The sequence below is a fragment of the Microplitis mediator genome, chromosome 7 (genome assembly GCF_029852145.1).
Source record: "Microplitis mediator isolate UGA2020A chromosome 7, iyMicMedi2.1, whole genome shotgun sequence".
Lineage (NCBI taxonomy): Eukaryota > Metazoa > Arthropoda > Insecta > Hymenoptera > Braconidae > Microplitis > Microplitis mediator.
This window is the reverse complement of record NC_079975.1, coordinates 18,506,745-18,529,845: the sequence shown is the minus strand read 5'-3', so window position 1 is coordinate 18,529,845 and position 23,101 is coordinate 18,506,745. Positions and strand designations below refer to the sequence as shown.

Here is a 23,101-nt window from a genome sequence, read left to right as displayed (position 1 = left end):
TTTGTTACCAATCTAATAAATTTTAACCAATCATTTTTCTATATTACTAGGGTTTTTTATTTACAGATGGCGCTTGATAACAGGATTTTTTTTTCACATACTATACATACACATTCTTTTTGACACTTAATTATATGGTGAAACATCACTCATTCACTTTTGCACATTCAAAAAAATTAATAAAGTTTTCTTTGTTGGATTGAGAATATAAAATAAAACCATTGTTTTAGGAGACGAATTAAAATTTTTAAAAATATAAAATTTTTTGTCTCTGTTAAAATTACAGAAACCACTAATAGTTTGTTCGAGGTTCTCAATTTATTGTATTTATATTGATATATTGCAATTTACAAGATAAAATAAGACATGCATGGAAACTCGATTTTCGCAAATCGGGGTGAAAATAACATCAAATTTTTCAAAAATCTTTTATTTTCTTAGCGGGAAGTTAAAAAAATAAAATCATTTTTAATTCGAATTAAAATGGGACGAATTTAATACATAAAAAGAAAAATATGATTGGTAATGTTTTATTAAAAAATTTTATTTCATGACCATTGATTTTTTAATTATAACAAGTGTGAATGTAGCAAACATCAGACAAGTTTAAAATTATAAATAAACAGAGTACATAATTAGAAAAATAATATTTATGAAAAATGCACTTATTAATTTCAAAATTTTATTTGATTAATTATTTACTCTATTCATTATTAATTTTGAATTTGTCTGATATCTGTTACATTCACACTCATTTAATTATAATATTATTAAAGCAATAAATAAACAAGACTAAACCAATTTTAAAATGGACTGTCGTTATATAATAAATTATTATTTTATTAAAAAAAAAATTTTTTTAGAAGAATTGATTATTTGAGAACAACGTTTGAGTTGTACAATCGACTCGCCAAAAATCGATTATAACAATTGAAAATTTCAAAGAACAAACAAATAAATAAACAAAATATTCAAAGAGGTTGAAAGCTGGAACTTAAAGGTTATAAATGACGAAGGAAATCTATATCTACTATATTTTTTCTCGAACGAAGAATAATATTTCTGAATTTGAAACAAAAGATTTATATTTTCATAACAAACTTAAATGAAAGCTATTTTTGAAAGAACCGATGTTAAAAAATTATTTTGTTTTTCGATTAATCGAATCTTTTACAATCGAAACAAAAACATCAATTATTCGATTAATCGAATTCGATGTTACAACACTACTCCCTATCCTTTAGCATTGAGTGGCAACCCGCTGGTTATAATCGATATTGAATAACAATAATAATAAAAATAAGATCTTAAAAATGTTGTGGTTTTTTATTATTTCAATATTTTGGACATTTGAATTTGTTTCTGCTTCAAATGGCTTTGATTTTGGCGATACATTAGCACTTATTTTAGGATTAATCATTGGAATTATTGGATTTTTTGCTTGTATGGGTGCTTATGCTAGACGCAGAAGTCGCTTTGATTCAATTTAATTCAAATTTATGTATTTATTTTATTAATTTTAATTTTGGTGAGAAATGTTTATTTTCTAAATATCTTTTTTTAATATATCTTATTATTAATTATAAGACTTTTATTGCAGAAATTATGATAAAACGACTGACAAAAAACAGTGATTTGAAGAATGTCTTCTTATTTATAAAATCTAAATATATTTTTTTGTACTAATAATAATAATAATAATAATTAATATTAAATTTTATTAAGGTGAATAATTGTTTTCATTTTACTTACTCATTTTACGATTATTTACGTTTACAATTACTTGACTATACCTATCTACAAATTACTATTACAAATCATAAAAATCATTATTATTTTTTCTTCTCAAATATAATCGAAATTTACCAAAAGAACTTACGTGGAAAATTATTTCGGAACAATTTGCGTCATGGCTGACAATACTATTGTTAATTATTAATTTTTCATTAATTCTTATTAAGGAAATTAATTTAATCTTGCGATAATTACTATAATCAAATCCATTGCTCAAATACATCTAGTTTAAAAAAAATTTGTAAATTTTATTATCCATATTTTAATAATTATTTTTATTTTTGATTTACATTATCAAAGATGTTTAAAAGAAATTTATTTTTAAAAAAAGGTATTAAAAAAAAAGTATAGCATGCAATTCATCGATAAATAAATAAATATTTTTTTAATTACAACGTTATTTAATATATACTTTTATGAATATATAATTTATTTTCTTTTAATCCAGTTTTTTCGTGATTTGCTGAACATTGAGCACCGTCTGCTTAAACAATTTTCTTAGATTTATTATAATGGTTAGAAGCTGAAAGAAAATATATATTAGTCAAATAAAATTTAAAAAAATAATATGGCTACGTGACGCATCCGATCAATTCATATCAACACTGTTTTGTTCCATATTTACTTACAATCCCATTGACCTGTATGATGTAGAGCAATTATATTATAAACAAAATTTTTGTATATATATGTATTAGGATGTTCTAAAAGTAGGCTTTTTTCACAATTAATAAACTTGTAGTCCAATGAAAAATAAAATTTTTCCTGAAAATTTTAGCTTTTAATAATGTTTTGTTGATATAACAACAAATAGCACTCAATGCTTGCTATACCACTCAATGCATATTCAATTTCTCAATTATTTAATACAGAAAATAATTTTTTTTGGACTGTTCGATGTATCACAAAATAATTTTGCCACGTAATTGTGCATTGACAATTTTTTTCGAAAACAACGCTGAACCAAAGTCAAAAAAAAAATAGCGCCAGAGCGCAATTTTATTGAAGAATAAGTTCGGAACATCAGGTTTTTAAGTAAAATTTTTTATTTTAACGTCTATGGTAAGAAAAAAAAAAATTATCTAAAATTTCAATGAAAGAATTTATAGATTACTCAATTTTTAGTGAGAGAATATAATGATGAGTGTTCATTTTTTACTTGTTCTCAACTAAAAAACTAATAACCCACACTTTTTCACCGAAAAAAAAAAACACTTTTCTTTCTAAAGAAAACTATTTGCGGATTTTAATTAAATTTCTATTGCTTTGATTAAAAATGTATAATTAGTAAAATAATACACAATGATATATTTTTTTTCGCAGGTGATTGAGTAAACTTAAAAATTTTTGTATTAAATTAATAAATGCGATGAAGTACTTAAAAAAAGTCAATATTGAAAGTTCAAAATTTTCTTTTCTCTTCTATGTACTACAAATTTCGTAACAGTTAAAAAAAAACAGTCGATTTTTTTAGTACACCCTAATATTATATATACTCATAATTTATAATAATAGTAATTATTTTAATCCTTAAAATCTCGGTATTTATATGATATTATAATTTATTTATTTGAAAATATTTACCTATATAATGATAATAATTAACCAGTAATATATCAAATTATTGAAGCAAGAAAATTAACTAATGAAAATAAAAAATAGGCAAAACTCTCCATTCATTTTCAAACAGCAAATCTTAGATTATATATATATATATATATATATATATATATATATATATATATATATTTGTGTGGGTATATTTACGTCTCACAATTGCTTCATTCCACTGATCACTGATTTTAGTTTGTTACCTAATCAGTCTATGAATTCTCTCGGGGTCATGTCATTAAAACACACATTTCTGAATCACTTAATTAAATAAAACACACCCTTATTAAAGGTCTCAAATAAATTATTTTTTTTCTTTCAAATTAAACTTTTTTTCGGTAATTTGTTATATTTTATTTATTTTATCTCTTTCTCATTCTCAAGTGCACACTTGTTTATTTCATTATTCAATTATGTTAAATACCAATCAAGCGAATCATTAACAAAGAAAACAAACTTCACTGATGCACCGTCTATTTAATAGTCTGATTAAATTTTCTGTTGTAATTACGCGAATTTTATTGTTGACGGTTTTAATTATTTATTTATATTCACCGATCAATCATTCATAATTTGATTTAAAATACAATATTAGACGCAATGAAATTTACTCGAATTCAGTCACATAACATTATCATAAATTACAAAAATGATCTATTATTTCTTCTAATGAAAATAAAACCAACAAAACTAAAACAATAAAAAAAAAATCATTTTAATTATTAAGTTTGAGATTGATCTCAGCATTGTCAAGGAGGACAATTAATACGTTCATTTTTTGCAAATATCACGCAATTAATAATAATAATAACTTTATTTCACTTCTAAAGACCGCAAACCTCGAATATATCGTCATAAAAATCAATAATATATAGTAAAAGCATTATCGGATTCTCATTTACAATTATTAATTTCAATAGCATTAAATTAATGTAATGCAATGTATATGAAAAACAAAGTAACTAGTAACACAATGTTTTTTTTTTTTTTTCTTTGTTATTTTTAATTGGAGTAGTTGAAATTAATAAAAATACACATGTGTGTATAATAATAATGACTACATATTTAATTCCTTTCATACAGTTTCCATACGATTATACTCATTTCATTCTATTTTTTAATTTTATTTTCATTTCGTCACTTATATGTCGCGCGCACGGGTAATGTCTTATAATTCTTCAAAAATTCTCAATATTCATTTAACAATTAACTATTTAACTAATTAATTATAATGTCAATTATGAATGGCCACTTGCCATTTCAATTATAAAGACTAGCTGAGGCCTGCACAAAAATCGCCCATGCCTTTTACAATGTCATTAAGGAGCATTAAAATGTCGCTCAAACAAAAAAAAAAAAATTGTGAAAAGTTAATGTCTATATTTTTTTTATAATTTTTATTATTATTATTACTAACTTATTCGAATCTAGTCGCTTTCTTTCGTAGCAATTATTCAGGATTCGTATAAAACGATAGATCCTGATAAATTTTTCTTTTTTTAATTACTCCATACTTTTTTTTTTCTTTATTACTTTTCTTTGACTAAAATAAAAAAAAAAAAAAATTTCTTCGTTTGAACGCACGCATACGGTCATTATTACCGCAACAAGCAGCAAGCGTTTCTGGCACGTTGAGGAATACATATTAATATATATACTAAAATAATAATATTAATAATAATGAATTACAGAAAAAATATTCACAGATAAAAGCTGTATAACAGTTTTTCTTAATAGTCAAAGTTTACTTAAAAAATATTATTATTATTATTATTATTACAATATAGAATAAGATATTATAATAAAAGTTAAATAAATAATAACACATAAATTGATAAAGACTCACTAACAAAACCACGATGATCAATAATTAAACTTTTTTTTTCTTTTTGTTTTTTTTTTTGTTAACACATAAAATGTTACTGTTCTAATTGGGAAGTGCTGGATTGCGTATTATCGTGTTGAGGTTCTCCGGGTGGGGTACCATCGTGTGAATTACCAACATGAGGCGTAGCAGGAGTAGTTGGTTGCGACTGTGGTGTTCCAGTAGGTGCATAAATGAGACGATAGCCGGCAGGAAGGAAAAATCCACTATGAGGTGTATAACTGAATGCTTGAAAATTGGCTAAAGTCTTTGGATCATGATAGTGAATATAACTAGGTCCGCTAGCTGTTGGTATTGGTGTTGAGGTAACTAAAGAACCACTTGGTGCAGATGTAATGCTGTTGTCAGAAAGTATTGGCGTAAATTGATACTGTGGATGAGTTGAAACAGTTGTCGGACCATTTGTTGATCCAATTATTTCAGCCGCTTCTGATGCATAGTTCGAAACATTTTGAATATTATCAGTTGAAGGCATTATTGGAATTGGTATAACATAAGTATGAGGAATATTTGTAGATTGTTGTGGTGACTGTTTCAATTTCTGCGTTGCTAAACGTAATGTTTCCTCTGTGTCTTGGGAGTAATTGGAAATACGATGGAAAGATGTCTGTGGAGCTGTACTGAACATTAAGTAATCTTCAACAGCCAAAGGTCGTGATGATCCTAATTATTATAATATTTATTTAGTATTTAAATCAAAGTCAATTAATTAAATATTGAATTTTTACATTTATAAAAGTAATTTTTACCTGTAACAGTTGATGCAACAGTATGATATAAAAGAGGTTGATGTTGATGTTGATGTAATGCGCTCGCTTGTTGCTGCTGTTGTATCAGCAACTGGAGCTGTTGCTGTTGAAAAAGTTCTAGTTCTTCTCTGTGTTTCTTTTGCAACGTTTCCAATTCTAACGTTTGCCTGATAATTAAAAATCATTATTATTTCTAATACACATAAGAAAAAAAAAAAAATTAAAATATTTTTATTACCTTTTAATTAACATTTGATATTCTTCACTTGGAGTCAACAATTGCATTCTTTCTTCTTTTTCAATCTATTAGAAATATAAAAAATATTTATCAATTAAGTATATGATATTATAGATAATAATTTAATAATTACTTCATTAATAGACGGTGTAACTGCAGAAGATGAAACTGGTGGCATTGAATTTTCACGGCTGTGAATTATTTGAATTGACGTATCTAAAAAATTACAAATTTTAATTTATTATAATATTATTAATATTTTATGTTAAATAATTAAAAATCAATTCGATCGATTTTGATAATTTTTAATTTATTTTTATTTGCTTATCAACGTTTCGAAGAGGTCTTCTCTATCACCAGATCAATTAATATTATAATAGTATATTTTACACCTCGGGCAGTAAAGTAAGAAATGTCTCAGATCTCATGTAATTGTTGGCCGAGGCGAAGCCTTATTCTTAACTGTATCAAGAGCCATATGTTTTTTTGAAAACATTTCGCATACTGTTAAAAATTTTTCCGATTTTCGAAGATATCGATTTCGTAGTGTAAGACAAGACAATTTTTTTCGAGCTCAAAGAGCTCAAGAAAACAAATGTACTCAAGAGTATTTTTGAGCTCGAAAAGCTTGAAAATAGCGGAAAGTTTTGGGGCTGGCTCACAGGAGCGAGCTACCGAATAGCAATGAGATGGCCCCGTAACCCAGCGCTCAAGTGAAAAATATCATGGAGTTTCTCAATTAAACGTACAGTTATGTTCAAAATTGAGGTCAAAAAATAAAAAACACTAAGTGAATCATGTATTTGTGAAACCCCATACGTTCTTTAAGTACAAACAAATATCTAGAACACTTATTTAATATCTTTGTTATAAATTTTATTCATTTAATTAATAAATCTCATGTCTATCGACTTTTTATTAATATTTCACTTATTGTAAATTAAAAAACTTAATTTTTTTTTATTGAAATTACTTTAAACATTTCTAATATTACTATTTTTATTTTATTAATAATTTTCTATAATATACTTAAAATGAATTATATCAAAAGTGTTTTTTTTTTTGGAAAATTAAGTGCTTTGGACTTATGATTTTTTTTTTAAATGAACAGATTCGGTTAAGAATAAATTGAAATTATCAGAAATAATTTGTTGAAAAATTACCTAAATTATACAAAATTACTATTAAGTAAATTTTTTTTTAAAATCAAAAGTGTGATAAATATTACTTACTCTGAATTTCTTCTATGTGATGAACGGTGTGCGTACGATCTCTTTTTTCATCCTGATGTTGTATTTGTTTTTGTTGTTCTATTTGACCCTGAGATAAAACTTCACCCGTACCAGGTGGCCCCACAACTTTTGATACCATAAATCGAGATATTTTCCTCATTGGTTGATTTGATGATGATCTCTGTTCATTAATATCTTGAGCTTCAACTTGAACAGGTGTATCAGTTCCTGAATTGTTTGTACCACTCGGCTGAATTGTTCCTTTGGATACACCTGAGACTGGTATTACTGGAGTCAAAAGAGTTTGTGTAATTGGATGTGGTGGAAGTTGATTCATTACTGTTGATTGTTGAGTAGTACCAGTAGGCATTGGTGGTGTTAATGGTTGTGGAGATGATGTAGGAAATACTAATCCACGATGATGAATTTTTGATAATTCATGTTCTAATTCCTGAAGTCGAGAACCCGATCGTTGAGTTCGAGATTTACCATTTTCTTTACTTGGACTCATTGTTTCAGTACTTGTACATGATGGATTAACAGTTGGACTATCCAATGAACTTTCTGTATTTGATTGTACAAATTGTTGCATTGTCTGATCTCCCAAATGACTATCAAAAGTATTAGTGGCATTGGGATCAACGTAAATAGTTCCTGGTGGATGGACTGTGGCTTGAGGAGAAATAAATCCAACTGAATGGACGGAAGATACTGGTACGTTAACTATTTTTTGTTGTAAATGATGACCAGTTGCTGAATCATAACCTACAATACTTGATGGACCATGTGGTGTTGCTGGATGACTTATAGGTGGTGTTCCAATATTTAACGTATCACAAGGTTGACTTGTCAATTGAACAAGCTTTTGCTGAAGATCCGCTATTGTATGTGGTCCGCAAGTACCACCACTACTATTTGCAGTCTCAGATAATTTATCCAATGAATTTTGCTGACTAAGCTTATGATGTTGCTGTTGAATGTATTGATGATGAGAATTAACGGTAAGATCTGTTGGTTCTATCATCGTATGCTCAGGAGTTATTTCGTAACTGGAATTGTCGTGTTCAGATGACAATGTATGATAATCTGAACTAGTTCGCCTACTAACGCTGCCATCAACCATATTTTCTGTATCCAGAAATTTTGTATTATCTACTTGTTCTTGCGATTGTATTTGTTGGGGTTGTATCTGTGTAATAGGTTGTAAACTTTGAACAGGTTGTTGAACATACTGTACTGGCGTAGATTGCTGATTGACATTTTGGCCAGAATAAGGTGGCATAACCCATTGACCTTGAACAGTGAAATTTTGACTGTGGCCTTGAATAGTTTGAGTAACAATTTGACCTTGAAGATCCATTTGCTGGTTGACTTGCTGAATAGGTTGTTGAACAACCGATTGTTGTTGAACAACTGATTGTTGTTGAACAACCGATTGTTGTTGAACAACCGATTGTTGTTGAGCAGCCGATTGTTGTTGAACAACCGATTGTTGTTGCTGGATTGACTGTTGCTGATGAGAATGATAGACTTGTTGTTGTTGTTGTTGCTGTTGTTGTTGTTGTTTCTGCTGCTGCTGCTGCTGCTGCTGCTGCTGTTGTTGTTGTTGTTGTTGTTGTAAATCTGGTTGATTTTGTATCTGAGAATGATACGATTGTTGTTGGACGTCGGCCTGATTTTGAATTTGAGAATGATACGTTTGTTGCTGGACGTCTGTCTGATTTTGAATCTGAGAATGATACGTTTGTTGTTGGATGTCTGTTTGATTGTGAATCTGAGAATGGTAAGATTGTTGTTGGACGTCTGTTTGATTTTGAATTTGTGTGTGATACATATGTTGCTGTACATCCGTTTGGCTTTGAATTTGAGAATGATATGCTTGTTGATGCTGCTGCTGCTGTTGTTGCTGCTGTTGTTGTTGCTGCTGTTGTTGTTGTTGTTGTTGTTGTACATCTGTTTGATTTTGAATTTGTGTATGATAAGGTTGCTGTTGTTGTTGCACATCTACTTGAGCTTGAATCTGTTGATGATATACTTGTTGCTGCACGTCTGTTTGATTTTGAATTTGTGGATGATACGCCTGTTGCTGTTGTTGTTGAACATCTGGTTGATTTTGAATTTGTTGATGATATGCCTGTTGCTGTTGCTGATGCTGCACATCCGCTTGATTTTGAATTTGTGGTAAATATATTTGTTGCTGTTGTTGCTGAACATCTGCTTGATTTTGAATCTGTTGATGATATGCCTGTTGTTTTTGTTGTTGTTGTTGCTGTTGCTGCTGCTGCTGATGTTGTTGTTGTTGGTGCACATCTGTTTGATTTTGAATTTGTGGATGATAAGTCTGTTGTTGTTGTACATCTACTTGATTTTGAATTTGCGTATGAATTCCTTGCTGTTGTTGATGCTGTGGTTGTTGTCCTTGAAAGTTTTGTGATTGGACATACGTCGTAATTGGCACTTGTGGCAATTCCGGTTGGATTGGTTGGAAATATTGTTCCGAATGCAGAACCGGTATTGACGTATGCTGATTAGTCGTTATATTAGATTGATCATGACTAATAATATTGTGCGGAGTGGTAGACTTTGATTTTGGATTTGACAAAATATTAGCAAGGTTTTGCGCGAGATCTGGGAGAGTTGAAGACACTTCTTTAGCTTTAATTTTAGGTGTCACTTCCGTAGGTTGTGCTGGAATTTGTACAGGAGTTGAAAGAGGAATTGATTGATTATGATCTGGTTGCGTGTGAGTAAGATGTGTTACATTTGGTGTTTCCGATGTATGAGAGTCTGATGATACATTGGAAGCCCTACAAAGCCATTCTTCGACATTATTTTGTTGAATCTGCTGAGGTAAAGGCTGCATTATAACATACGGATGCGATGACGTTTGAGATTGTGGATTTTGAATTGGTGATGGTTGAGATAGGGCTTGTTGAATAAGTTGCTGAGGGATTTGATGTTGAACTTGACCCACTGATATTTGGTCTTGTTGAATATGCTGTTGAACTAAATTTTGTTGTTGTATACCAACTTGTTGCTGTTGTTGATGTTGAATTACTGAATGCTGTTGAACAGTCACTTGTGTTTGATACTGTGTCATGGGTTGTGTTTCTTGTTGTTGTTGTTGTACTACCCCACCTGTATTTTGTTGAAATTGAACATTCTGTAACAATTGTGAATTTGCTGGCTGAGCAACATTTGTTGTCTGTACAAGAACAACTGTTTCTTGTTTTGTCTGAGTAACAACTGCCTTAGGATGTATCTGGCCCATCATTTGTTGTACTCCCATTTGAACCTGATTCACATTTTGAATTGTTTGAATTGGTGTTTGTAATTGTTGAGGAGTTAATGGTATTTGTTTCATATATGTTGCTTCAGCATTACTATTGGCATCTGAATCATTTAATATTTCTGACTCAACTTTAGTATTATTATTTTCTAAACTCAATCCTGTCATTTGTTGTGGTAACATTAATATATTTTCACAAACGGTAACTGTATCAGATTCACTAGATAATGATTTTTGTTCAACAACAGGACTTACTAGGAAACGTGAAATTTTACGCATTGGAACAGTTTTTTTTGATGGATCCAGTAATCCTTCCTGAGGAGATTCACTACTACTATTTTGAGATTCTAATTTTCGGTGTGGCTGATTAAATCCTGACATTTCAATAACACCTTCTTCATCTGCTGACTTTAAATTAATGGTGATATCTTGTTGTGAATAATTAGAATTTGTAGCTACTGATTTAGTCGTAGTTTCATTTGATTCTTCAATACTTGTGTTATTTGAGTCTAATACCATATCGTCGGCTACAATAGTTTCACAGTTATCGTTTGAGTCACTTGGAATATTTACTGGTGTCAATGTATCTGTATTTTGTGTTGAAGTTGAAGATCGTCTTGATATTTCATCTGATATACTATTGTCTGTTGTATTTGTTGTTGTTGTTATATTTTGATTTTCCATTGAATTAACAATATTTATCAGTTGGGGTTTATCCGTCGAGGTCGCGGCAATGTGAGATATTATCTGGTCAATTGGTAATAATTTTGATGACCCGGAATTATTTGTTGTTTCGTCTCTCTGAAATTCATATTTTAACATTTTTTATTAGAAATTTAAAAATAAAATCAATTAGTTTTATAAATTTACTAGAATATGTGTAAATTAAATAAAAAAAACTTTTTATTATATCTTACACAAAGATAAAATTGTGACACAAAGTAAAATAGATAATTTACATATAATATTATATTATAAAAAATAAAATAATAATTATAATAAAATAATTAGTAAAAAATGTAAATAAAAAAATCCTAAAATAAAAATTAAATTCATTTCTGTTAACTAAATATAATGCTGAAAAAAAAAAGATAAATAAATAAATAATTACGAGTGGAATAATAAAAGTTCATAGTTGATTGTCAAATAAAACATAAATTAAAAATGATAAATAATAAGTATTAGCGTGATATAAATGATGAACAACCATCGTGAACGGAATGAAGTAGTAACAGAAAAAAAAATAAAATAAAATAAATAGATAAATAAATAAAAAAAAATAAAAATAAAGGAATCATGAAAACTAAAAAATTAAGGAATGCAAACAATTATAAATAAACAACAAATAATGAATTATTAACCAACAAATTGAAAAAATTTGAATCGAAGAGGACTGGAAGAACTCACCGAACGATGCCTACGATGAGCTTTAAAGGAACATCGATGGCTGCTTTGTCGAGTTAGCGAGCCGTGCCTGACCTGCTGCGTCCAAAATTATACATACACTCAATTATAAATGACTTTTATTTTATTTATACACAACAACAATAAAACTAGTATATTTTTACCTAAATTAATAAACGTAAACGAATTTTATACTTTTCACCGAGACAAAATATTATAAGAGACAACTAAAATTTTCGTTACGTTCTGATCAAATGAAAAATCAGCACTGACTGAATATCTAAATCATCAAATTTTCTTGGAATTTATAGCCGTTTCAGAATTACAAACAAAATAAAATTATAATTCAGAAATAATATCGAAGTAAATTTTCTAATCCACTTAAATATTTGTTTACAAATATAAATTATTTTAATCCATACCTTTGTAGAGAACAATACTATTTAAGTTTTGTAAACTTTATTTGTCAGAGAAAGAAAGAAAGAGAGAAAGAAAGAATGAATGAAAGAAAGAAAGAAAGTAAGAAAGAAAGAAAAATATTCCACTATTTTTTTTAAATTTATTATCTTACATATGAAAAAAAAAATAAATTCATAAAATAATAATCACCTTAACCGTATCGAGACTGTGTTCTCGATCTCTTGGTCTACGACTGGTAACAGGACTTCCACCAGCAGACTGATCAGCTGGGCCATGCGCAACCAGAGGAAGACTACGTGTAGGATCTAATCTTAATTGTTTTACAATATCTTCAATTAACTCAACAAAAGTTCCACACTGTGATTGTGGTAATAAATTTTCCGCAACTAAATTATTTGCAATATCCAATGGTACCATGTCATTACGATCAAATTTAAATATAACAGTTTTTTGTTTACTGGTATCTAATTGACACTCCACAGTCATTGATGGGCCATCACTATTAGTCACTGATAATACTGTTAATTTAATTCCTGGTTTTCGACGTTTAGTTCCTGATCTTTTTACTCGACTTTTTTCAGGTACTACTACATTTTCTGCATTTTCAGAATGACCATCAGTAGAACTTGGTAACTGTGATGATGATGATGATATAGGAACTGAACCAAGAGACTGTAATTGATCTTGTTGTAAGCTTAATGGTCCATCAGACGATAATGATAAAATAGATTCTACAGTATCTTGTTTATTTAAAGAAATTTTTTCAGTATTACTATAAATTTCAGTTGGATTCATTAATTGTGATTGATGTTGAATATTATTTGATTGTGTTGTAACATTGTTACCGGTCATAATATTTATACTAGTTGGAATAGCATTAACATTTTGTGTATATTGCATTTGCACTAACATATTTTGTTGTTGTGATTGCAATACTGAATTATTTTGTATATTTCCACAAGTACCTGATTGTTGTAAATTTTGTTGTTGTACATTTTGAATAACTGCTGAATTTTGAACATTTTGAGCAGATTGAATAACCATTTGACCAGGTTGACCTGATGTTGTTACAAAAGTTTGTGATGTTGGTATTACGACATTAGAAGGAACATTTGTATTTGAATAAATAGCTTGAGCATTGTGTCCTGATTGTAAAATTTCAATATGTCCAGATGCACTAGGATTATTAGGATATGATTGATAAATTTGTTGTTGAATATTTTGTTGATATAACGTTGCATTAGTAAATGCAGCAGCAGTAGCAGCAGCAGCATTCGTACTACCTTGTTGATAATATTGTTGAACATTTTGTTGCATTTGCATTGGCGTTGAATTAACAGCATTTGGATGAATTTGTTGAAGCTGTTGTTGCAATTGAGTCTGCGTATATTGAATATGTGTTTGACCTTGTCGAATAACTTGCTGTTGTTGTGGATGATTCATTTGTATTCCAGATTGCATTTGAGATGGTACTTGAGTTGACAGAGGCATTTGTGATGGAACAGACATCTGATTGAGCTGAATGTACTGCTGTGATTGTTGCGGTTGTTGAATAATTTGTGAAGGCTGTTGAATTTGCTGCTGCATTTGTGGCTGAGTTTGAATTTGAGTTTGTATTTGTTGTGGTTGATTATGAGTTGGCATCTGAAGCTGTTGCTGTGTAATTTGAGATGATTGTTGTATTTGAGGTGGCATTTGCGATTGTTGCTGTTGAATTTGAGATTGGGTTTGCATTTGCGGCTGCATTTGCGATTGCTGTTGTTGAATTTGAGGTTGAGATTGCATCTGAGACGGCATTTGCGTTTGTTGTTGCTGAATTTGAGGCTGAGATTGAATTTGAGGCGGTTGTTGTTGTTGTTGTTGCTGCTGTTGAATTTGAGGTTGAGATTGCATTTGAGGAGGCATTTGAGTTTGCTGATGTTGAATTTGAGGCTGAGATTGCATTTGCGCCTGCATTTGAGGATGCTGATGCATTTGAGACTGTTGTATTTGTGATTGAATAGTAGGTTGCTGTTGAACTGAAGGTTGTTGTTGTTGCTGCTGTTGTTGTTGTTGTATTTGCGACTGCCCTTGAGGTTGTGACATGTGTTGTTGAATTGATGGAAATTGTGGTGGACCTTGAATAGTCTGTGGAGTCGAACACTGTGAAGAATTAGCACTTAAAGCTTGCGTAACATGTTGAGAATATTGTTGTGGTTGTGATTGAGCTTGAGGTTGAAATTGTTGGGGCTGTTGTTGTTGTTGTTGTTGAGCATGTTGCATTTGTTGATATGCTTGTTGTTGCTGTGGTTGTTGTTGATATTGTACAGATTGTTGAGTATTCTGAGTAGCTTGAGAAATTTGTTGAGCTTGTTGAGGCTGTACCACAGACGTTTGTTGTTGTTGCATCAACGGCTGCTGCTGAATAATCTGTACTTGCTGTGGTTGTAGACATGTTTGTTGACCTTGTTGGTTTTGTTGTAAATGTGGTGGTGGTGGTTGTTGTTGTTGCTGCTGTTGTTGTTGTTGTTGTTGGATTGTCATTTGTTGTTGCAACTGCATTGGTTGTTGCATAGATACTTGTCCTTGTAGCATATTTATATTTGATTGAATTTGTTGTTGTTGCAATTGTACTTGCTGTAATAATAATTGCTGTTGTTGTTGTTGCTGTAACAAATTTTCATTAACAGACTGAGTCTCAGCTTCTCTATCTAATCGTTCTTTTTCTTCTTTATGCTTACGATCTTCACGTTCTCTTAGCAAAGTAGCAATTTGTGATTTTAACATTTTAGTAACCGCCTTTGCGTCTTCTTCAAGAATTAAACTAGATTTAGCCATTTCTAATGCAACCTCTTCAGCATTATCCTGTTGTATATCAAAATCAAATTGGATGGCTTCATTTTCCTTGTGTTTGTTGGTACGTTTCTTCGGATCAAGAACACGTAGTCTAAATTCAACGCGAGATAACTCAGCATCAGCTATCGCACTGTCACGCGAAACCATTTCTAATTTCAAACCCACATCATCAGCAAAAAATTCATGATTTAACAAATCTTTAACTAAAGGACGTTCATCTTTTTTTAAACGTATACACATTTCTATTATTTCACGTACTTCTGGATTTTCAACTTTATCATAACTTAATGGCTTAACACCTGATACAACTCGTTTATAAATTTGTGCTGGTCCAGCACACTCGGAATATGGATATTCACTTGTTGCCATTTCAAGCATACACATACCAAAAGCATAAACATCAACAGATTCATCATAATGCTCTTCATACATTTCCGGTGCCATAAATTCCGGTGTACCAATTACACTTTTTGCAAAACTTCGATTTTTTAAAGTCGCTAAACCAAGATCACCAATTTTAACACTTCCAGTTGTTCCAGTAATAAAAATATTATCACATTTTAAATCGCGATGAATTATTGGCGGTGATCTTGAATGCAAAAAACTTAAGCCTTTCAAAATTTGTCGACACCAAGACTTTACAACTTTTGGATTTATTTTTTTAAATCTTCTCAAATACCTAAAAACAAACAAAAAAAATAATCCAATTGTTAATATAATTATTTAAAACTAAAATAAATTATGAATTATATTTAAGCTACTTAATTATTTCCAAGCTAAAAGTATTTAACATTGACGGTAAATAATTTAATTTTGATGCACATACCTAGACTTATTGATATTTTTAAATAATCAGAGGCTAGTATTTATTTAGAATAAAAAATAAAGATAATTAAAAAACCCATCAAGGCAAAATCCAAAATTTTAAAAGCAACTTTAGATAAAAAAAATTAAAACTGTACTTTTTATAAAATATTTTCTTCAATTTTTTGTGTGATCAAAATTAGTATGTTAATCGTCAATTATCAAAAGTAACACTATCGAGATAAATATTAAATTTATTAACATAAACGTACGTTTTTAATGTTCCTGAGGTCATGAGTTCTGTGACAAGGACGATGTATTTCCTTTTCGTTAGAGTGACTTCCCAATAATCATAAAATCTTACGATATTAGGATGCTGAAGACCCTTAAGCATTTCAGCTTCTTCCCGAAATCTCAATCTTTCACTTTTATTTAATTTTTTTTCCTGAAGCTCGCACCAAGCTACAGAAACTCCAGTTTGAGTATCAAGACCTCGATAAACAGTCTTGAAACTTCCACGTCCAATTTCTTCTTCAAATTTAAGAAAACGTTCATCAGGAGACATACCAATAGCCTTTTCTTCATCTTTATCATGTTCAACAGTTTGAACCTTAACTTTCATAAGTAAATTTCTAACATCCTCCATAGCCATAGTTTTTTGTTTTTCAAGTTTTTCATCTGCTTTAAAATTTTCATCCAACAATGGCCCAATAAAACCTTCAGCAGTTTCTTCTTGCACTGAATCTTTAATATCAGTCTCTTCTGTTGGCTTACTACTTTCAATGGTATTGTCACTCTGAGTTTTCGTTGATTCACAGACATCTTGCTCAGCATCAAAGATTGGTACTTTTCCTAATTTACTTAATGACTCTCGTAATGCTTGAGCTGCAACTATATCACTGATACTCGTACCATTATCATCTTCATATATCGTTACTTGATTGTCATCTTCAATAGTAGACGCAACTTCCGGTTCTTTATTTTCCGATATCGTTGATTCTTCAGTAACTTTAGATGTTATAAATCTCGTATTTTTTATTTTCTCTAATTTTGACTTTTCATTATTATCCCCTGCACTTACTGTATCATTTTCACTATCAATAATTGTTTTAGTTGAATTTTTCCTATTAATTGAATCACTATTTTCAGTAGACTCTGTTGAAATTTTTCTCTTAGGTATTTGCGACACTGAATCACTAGAATTTTTTTTCTTCTCTCCAGAATCCACTCCCGAATCTTTAGACGTTTTTCTTGAACGTTCTTCTGATTTAGTTCCACTTGATGACTGGTGTTTATCAAAATTATCCATAGATCTAGGATGACTCGATGACCGCATCATTGATCGTTTTTTAACATGACTTGAATTATCAACATCCAAACTTTTTTGTGATACTTTTTTAACGGATGCTGTAATAATTTTAGAATTTTCAGGCGCATCTTGTGTCTCGTGCAATGATTTTTTACAAGTATTATCATCATTGCACACCGACTCAGTCTCGACTAGTGGATTATTTTCAGCAGTCTTATCATTATCATCCTTTAATTTATTAGATTTAACTTTACCATCTGGTATAATAGATATTGAATCAATACCTGATACTCTCGACATAATTTCAACTACCTCCTCAGCATCACTGCAGGCAGTGTCGCAGCTACTGTAATCTCTAGTAATTAAGTGCAAACTTTGTGATGAACAAGATGCATCAGAAATGCTACTAGAGTTACTTTTCTTTTTTGGCGATGGTGAGCCACCAAACACCACTCCATTACTCGTTATCGACGTCGAATCAACACTACTGTCACTTTGATTACGTTGTTGTTTTTTGCTAACATTTGTCAATGAACGAGTCGTTGACGATGTTTTACTACTAGCACTTGATCCCACTTGATTAATAATAGATAATTTACGCTGACGACGATTATGGTGACTATTATTGTGAGTCTTCTGTGTATTAACAATACCACAAGTTCCTCCGGTCTCTTGTGAGGCTATATGACCCACACCGAGCCCAATTCCTCCTTGACTACTTCCGGCACCACTGGCCACCAGCTTTGGACATAAACCAGACAGGCCAACACTAGCTCCGCCTGACGTACGTTGCCTACTTGCTTCATACCTGTAATAAAAAATATAAAAACTTTACGTTTATATATTGACACATGAATAAATAAATAATTATATACATATATATTTGCTGGCTCATAAATACAATGACATCTGCGGTTACTTATATGGACTAACAAATTATATTTTGTGCCATTTATTCATGTGCATAAAAAAAAATAAATAAATAATAATAATAATATGAAAATTGATAATTTATTTTTTTTAGTAAGCATTGATTTGTCAATAATTAATTTTTGACTAGTGACAAAACAAGTGTAAATCTTATTACTCGTAAAAAAATATTTAAAATATGTTAGTTATTAAAGAGTTAAAATTAATGCAAAGAAAAGCACCGTAAAAATTATTGCAATGAGTGAATTGATTAAAGTTTAAATTAAATAAATAAATAATATAAATATTACAATGTTTACATTGACAATTGTAAAAATAATATAAAGTGAATAAAGGAACATTAACAAATAAAAATAACTTGACAGATTACAAAAACAATATTCAAACTATTTTTTTTTTCTTGTCTTTGATTTTGCTTTTGTAATTATAAAATAGAGATAATGAATACAAGAAAAAAATATTACCCGATGCAAAAAAAAAATAAAATAAACTTAAGTAAGTGTATAGTAAAAAGATGCAGTGACGTGTGAAAATATAAGAAGCATGAATTTTGATACAGACATCATTATACCTGTCCTGTCTGGAATGGCCAGATGGAAATAACCCTCGCACTACGTTGCCTATAGCTGCTCTCTTTTTCGATTCCTTTTCTCGTCCTCTACACCCTCCACTACCTGTGCCCACCTGGTAATGTTCTTGACGATGTCCTCGCTCAGTCTAAAAACATTTAAATAAATCTATAAAAGACTTTAGTTATTTATTTATATATTAAAATACTATTCTATGCAATACAAATGCAACTTGTTCACTACATATGCCGTTTAGTTGTTAACAATTATCCTGTTAAAGGTAAAAAAAAAAAAAAAAAAGAAAAAAAAAGTAACATTGTGAATAGGTATAGTTTGTCTATTAAAAGCGTAGGTAGTATGTGAATCATCAAACAACTATTAGTTAAATAACATGCTAACAATGGATAAATTTTTAAATTACATGTGTTTATATTTAATATAATAAATTACCTTTAAATTGAGAAGTTTGATATTTAAACGACTAGAAGAATTAGTCGGTACTGGACTCAAGTCACAACGTAATCTTCGATGTGATTTTTCTACAATTGGATGATTATTATCATCATCAATATCAAGTGCATTAGTATTACTAATAGGATATGCACGGGTTGATGTGAGTAAAATGTTATCACCGTTGGTCTCCACTTTATTATTCGTGCTTACAGGACTCACTATTTTATTCTCATTGCAACATCTCGGCATTGCACGAAAATCAATCGTATACTTGAATAGACAGTTTGTCACAGCCTTCAGCAACACTGTTCTTAATAATTAATAAATTACATATATTATTATTTTATATTTGTTCAGCTCTTAATTTATTTTCATCTGTATGAAATTTATGTCAGAGACAGTGTCAATTTAATTGTTTTAAAGCTTCCAGCTTAAATGTCAGTATTTTTTAAATAAAATGTATCTTCACACTTATAACCTTCACTCATTTCACTTTAGTTTTATTTATTTTTTTTCTGTCACGGAGCTTTACTTCAAGTCTTGTACATCTATTAAAATCTACCAAAATATTTGATATAACTATAAACTAATATCATCATTGACCGGAATGACGTATTCTAAAAGTAAATAAAAAAAATAATATTAGAATAATAATTATTATAATTAGTAGTGTATTCACTAGTAATAAAAAATTATATATTTTTACAAACCTATAGTTAAATAAATTAATTAATCAAAATTGACTATTAATAAAAATGTCTCCCAACAATTAGAAAAAAAACTAAAACTCAAATTCTTCAGCGTCAGCGTATCTCGAAAAGCTTTCACGTTGCTGCAATCTCTCATGATAATTCATCAAGGAATAGTCTGAAAATAAAAATTAAAAAAATTTAATTATTTTATAAAAATACAATTATAATTAATAACACAAACTTTTTAAAATTAAACATTTATTTATCAGGATCATAATATTTAAAAATTTTTACACAGAAACGATTGATTACACGGAAAAAAACTATTATAGCGAAAAACAATTTAAAGATACCGATAAACATTTTTTTTTTTAAGATTGAATTAATATTCTCGATAAATTTGGTATTGTATAATAAATACTTGACAAAATTTATCTACAAGTAATAATATACAATCAAATAACAGATAAATTATTATAATAATATTTAATAATAAATATTAAAAGTTACAGGTGGTCGATGGAATAAAAAAAACTACATATGATGTAGTATGATACATGAGAAATGAATTTCGAGGAACGTATCATTCTCTAATCGCGGTTTAGTTTTAATCGAGCATCAATATAGTACAGTGTAAAGAAGTTAAGGCATAGGAAATCTGACTCTCCGAATGGAAGCAAACTGATGTAGCGTTGCTGACCATCACATATATCAACAAGTCATACACGTGTATATGACATAAATTGCGCATAATTTTCCACATATTATAATTACTATTATTCCTACTATAATTTATCTATTTTTAACTATTTGTGTTAGATTAATTTTAAATTAAATTGAGTAATCATGATAATAATAATAATGATTACTATTATTATTGTCATGAATTTGATATTATCCAGCTGTATACTGTAATCAAGTTAACATAAAACGCTGATGCGATGATACCTTGACAAGCTCACAGAGCACGTGTAAGTTATAAAAAATGAAAAAGAAAAAAAAAAACAATACACGGTCAAAAAGATAAAAATGAATGGCATCACAAATGTCCAATGTCTTATCAACTATTTGTTTATTTAATTTACCACATTATAAACTAAAAAAATGAGAGGCTAGTTTTATATTCGTATGTATTTGTGTGAATATGCGTGTGTGATGTTTAAAATAAATATAAGAACAACATGTGTGGCAATAATTGAGTGATAACGATTGTCAAATTGATTTATAAAATAAATAAAATGCATAATCGTTTCGATAACTGACACACCAGGTTTAATAATGACGTACATATGTTGAATAAACTTGACAGATTAAACGAAGATGATTATAATAACTTGGATTGATTTCGTCGAACGAATGACCACGTACGTAAAACCTGTCAAGAAATTATAAGTAAAATTGCAATATAGTATAGACGAAAATGCGCAGACACAAGCTTATAATTTAAACTTTACTAACTGACTAACTACCAAAGTTTAACAGACAAGACAAGGAAGAGTAGAGAGAATGAAGAAGAAACAAACATAAAACGAATCAGGGAAACATTGACAGTGCGCAGCAGCAAGTGTCGAGACGACACACAGGCGTCACGGTCGTCGTTGTCGTCGTGGTGGAGACGACGATTGTATGATAGAGAGAACACAGAACAGGGGCACGTGCGTGTGCAACCGAGGGCATATACTACGCACACCGCAAATCAAATAAGCTTTTTTGCTTGTGCTTGTACCAATGTATGTACATGGTCACAGTGAGTGAGAAAAAGAGAGAAAAAGAGAGAGAGAGAGAGAAAGAGAGAAAGAAATAACGAAAGAGAGAGATGCATATATGGACGATGTGACTCCACGTATACACATTTAAAAAATCTAATGTATACGCGGCACACGCCAGCAACTCACACACACACATACCAGCGACGCACATTAATACACACATTACAAGTATCATATAGATCAACTTCATGGACTTTATACACACGTGAAATCGTATGGCCACGATAATGTGACATCTATCCCAAAAATATCGCGCTAGATAACTTCAATATGTATAAACCAATAAAAATTTAAATAAAAAATAAAATCTATGATAATATAGAATAAATAATTATTCATCACTAAATTCTTATACTATTGATTTGATTTTAGTTAAAATAATAATAACACAACAATGAACTTGTCATTTAGTATCTATGGAATGGCAGCGATACTCTCTTGAATCACTTTGTGACGTTCAATTGCTTTGACCTGCATTATAAAAAAATTTAAGTATTAATGGTTTACCATAAATTATGATCCAGCTAGCAGTGAAAGTCCTGAAAAACTTTGAGAAACTTAACACGAAAGACACGATAAAACTATGGAGCACAGACTACATATACAATTGAGTGAGCCTGCAACGATTCTCCCGTGTATTCCCGGCGAGACGGCTCACAGTACACACACGCGTCCACATACACCGTCGACGACTAACAAACCAATACAATATGTCCCCTCTCTTAACTCGTTTTCCCGGCGCCACACGTTTTTACTCACATTTATACTGGCGAAAAATAGCCCCCGACTACACCCAAATAATCACCATTTTTTTATATACACTTCCCAAGACGTACTCTAGCGCACTCTTGAGATGCTATGTGTAACGTACGGGAAAAATCTGTAAAGCGTTAAGGGGCCATTCACACTAAGTCAGTTCGACCCTCAATTTTCTTTGTGTTCGTTTGCTATGTCGCACATATGTACATACCTTAGTGAACATGTGTATATATATGTTCACACAATTATAAATTTCTGTATATATATATACGCCTATACATCTAAAATGTACGCACTATCTCTCTCAAATTGAGCTCTACTACTACTGTATGGTTTACATATGGATGTACTTTCGCCAA

General features: G+C 30.0%; 1 protein-coding gene and 1 long non-coding RNA gene across 9 annotated transcripts; one reads left to right on the top strand and one right to left on the bottom strand.

Moving 5' to 3' along the window:
• Positions 1-131: 131 nt before the first annotated feature.
• Positions 132-1,720, top strand: LOC130670785 (uncharacterized). 2 transcript variants are annotated; one of them, XR_008990428.1, is made up of 3 exons: positions 132-522; positions 867-1,528; positions 1,601-1,720. It is a non-coding gene; the product is annotated as an uncharacterized LOC130670785 (long non-coding RNA). The 2 variants fall into 2 exon arrangements; XR_008990427.1 differs by having other exon boundaries at positions 864-1,528.
• Positions 1,721-4,686: 2,966 nt separating this feature from the next.
• On the bottom strand, positions 4,687-22,817 carry LOC130670772 (uncharacterized). 7 transcript variants are annotated; one of them, XM_057474274.1, is made up of 12 exons: positions 22,491-22,817; positions 20,233-20,389; positions 19,520-20,139; positions 19,072-19,217; positions 16,534-18,378; positions 12,812-16,136; positions 12,206-12,280; positions 7,510-11,599; positions 6,411-6,493; positions 6,278-6,342; positions 6,040-6,206; positions 4,687-5,953 (listed from the first exon to the last, which is right to left on the bottom strand). In XM_057474274.1, exons 3-12 carry the CDS (start codon positions 19,769-19,771, stop codon positions 5,325-5,327), a joined length of 10,677 nt encoding a protein of 3,558 aa, XP_057330257.1. In that variant the 5' UTR covers positions 19,772-20,139; positions 20,233-20,389; positions 22,491-22,817; the 3' UTR covers positions 4,687-5,324. The 7 variants fall into 7 exon arrangements, with proteins under 7 accessions (XP_057330257.1, XP_057330261.1, XP_057330259.1 ...); XM_057474278.1 differs by having other exon boundaries at positions 12,206-12,277; XM_057474276.1 differs by lacking the exon at positions 22,491-22,817 and adding an exon at positions 21,502-21,652.
• Positions 22,818-23,101: the final 284 nt, after the last annotated feature.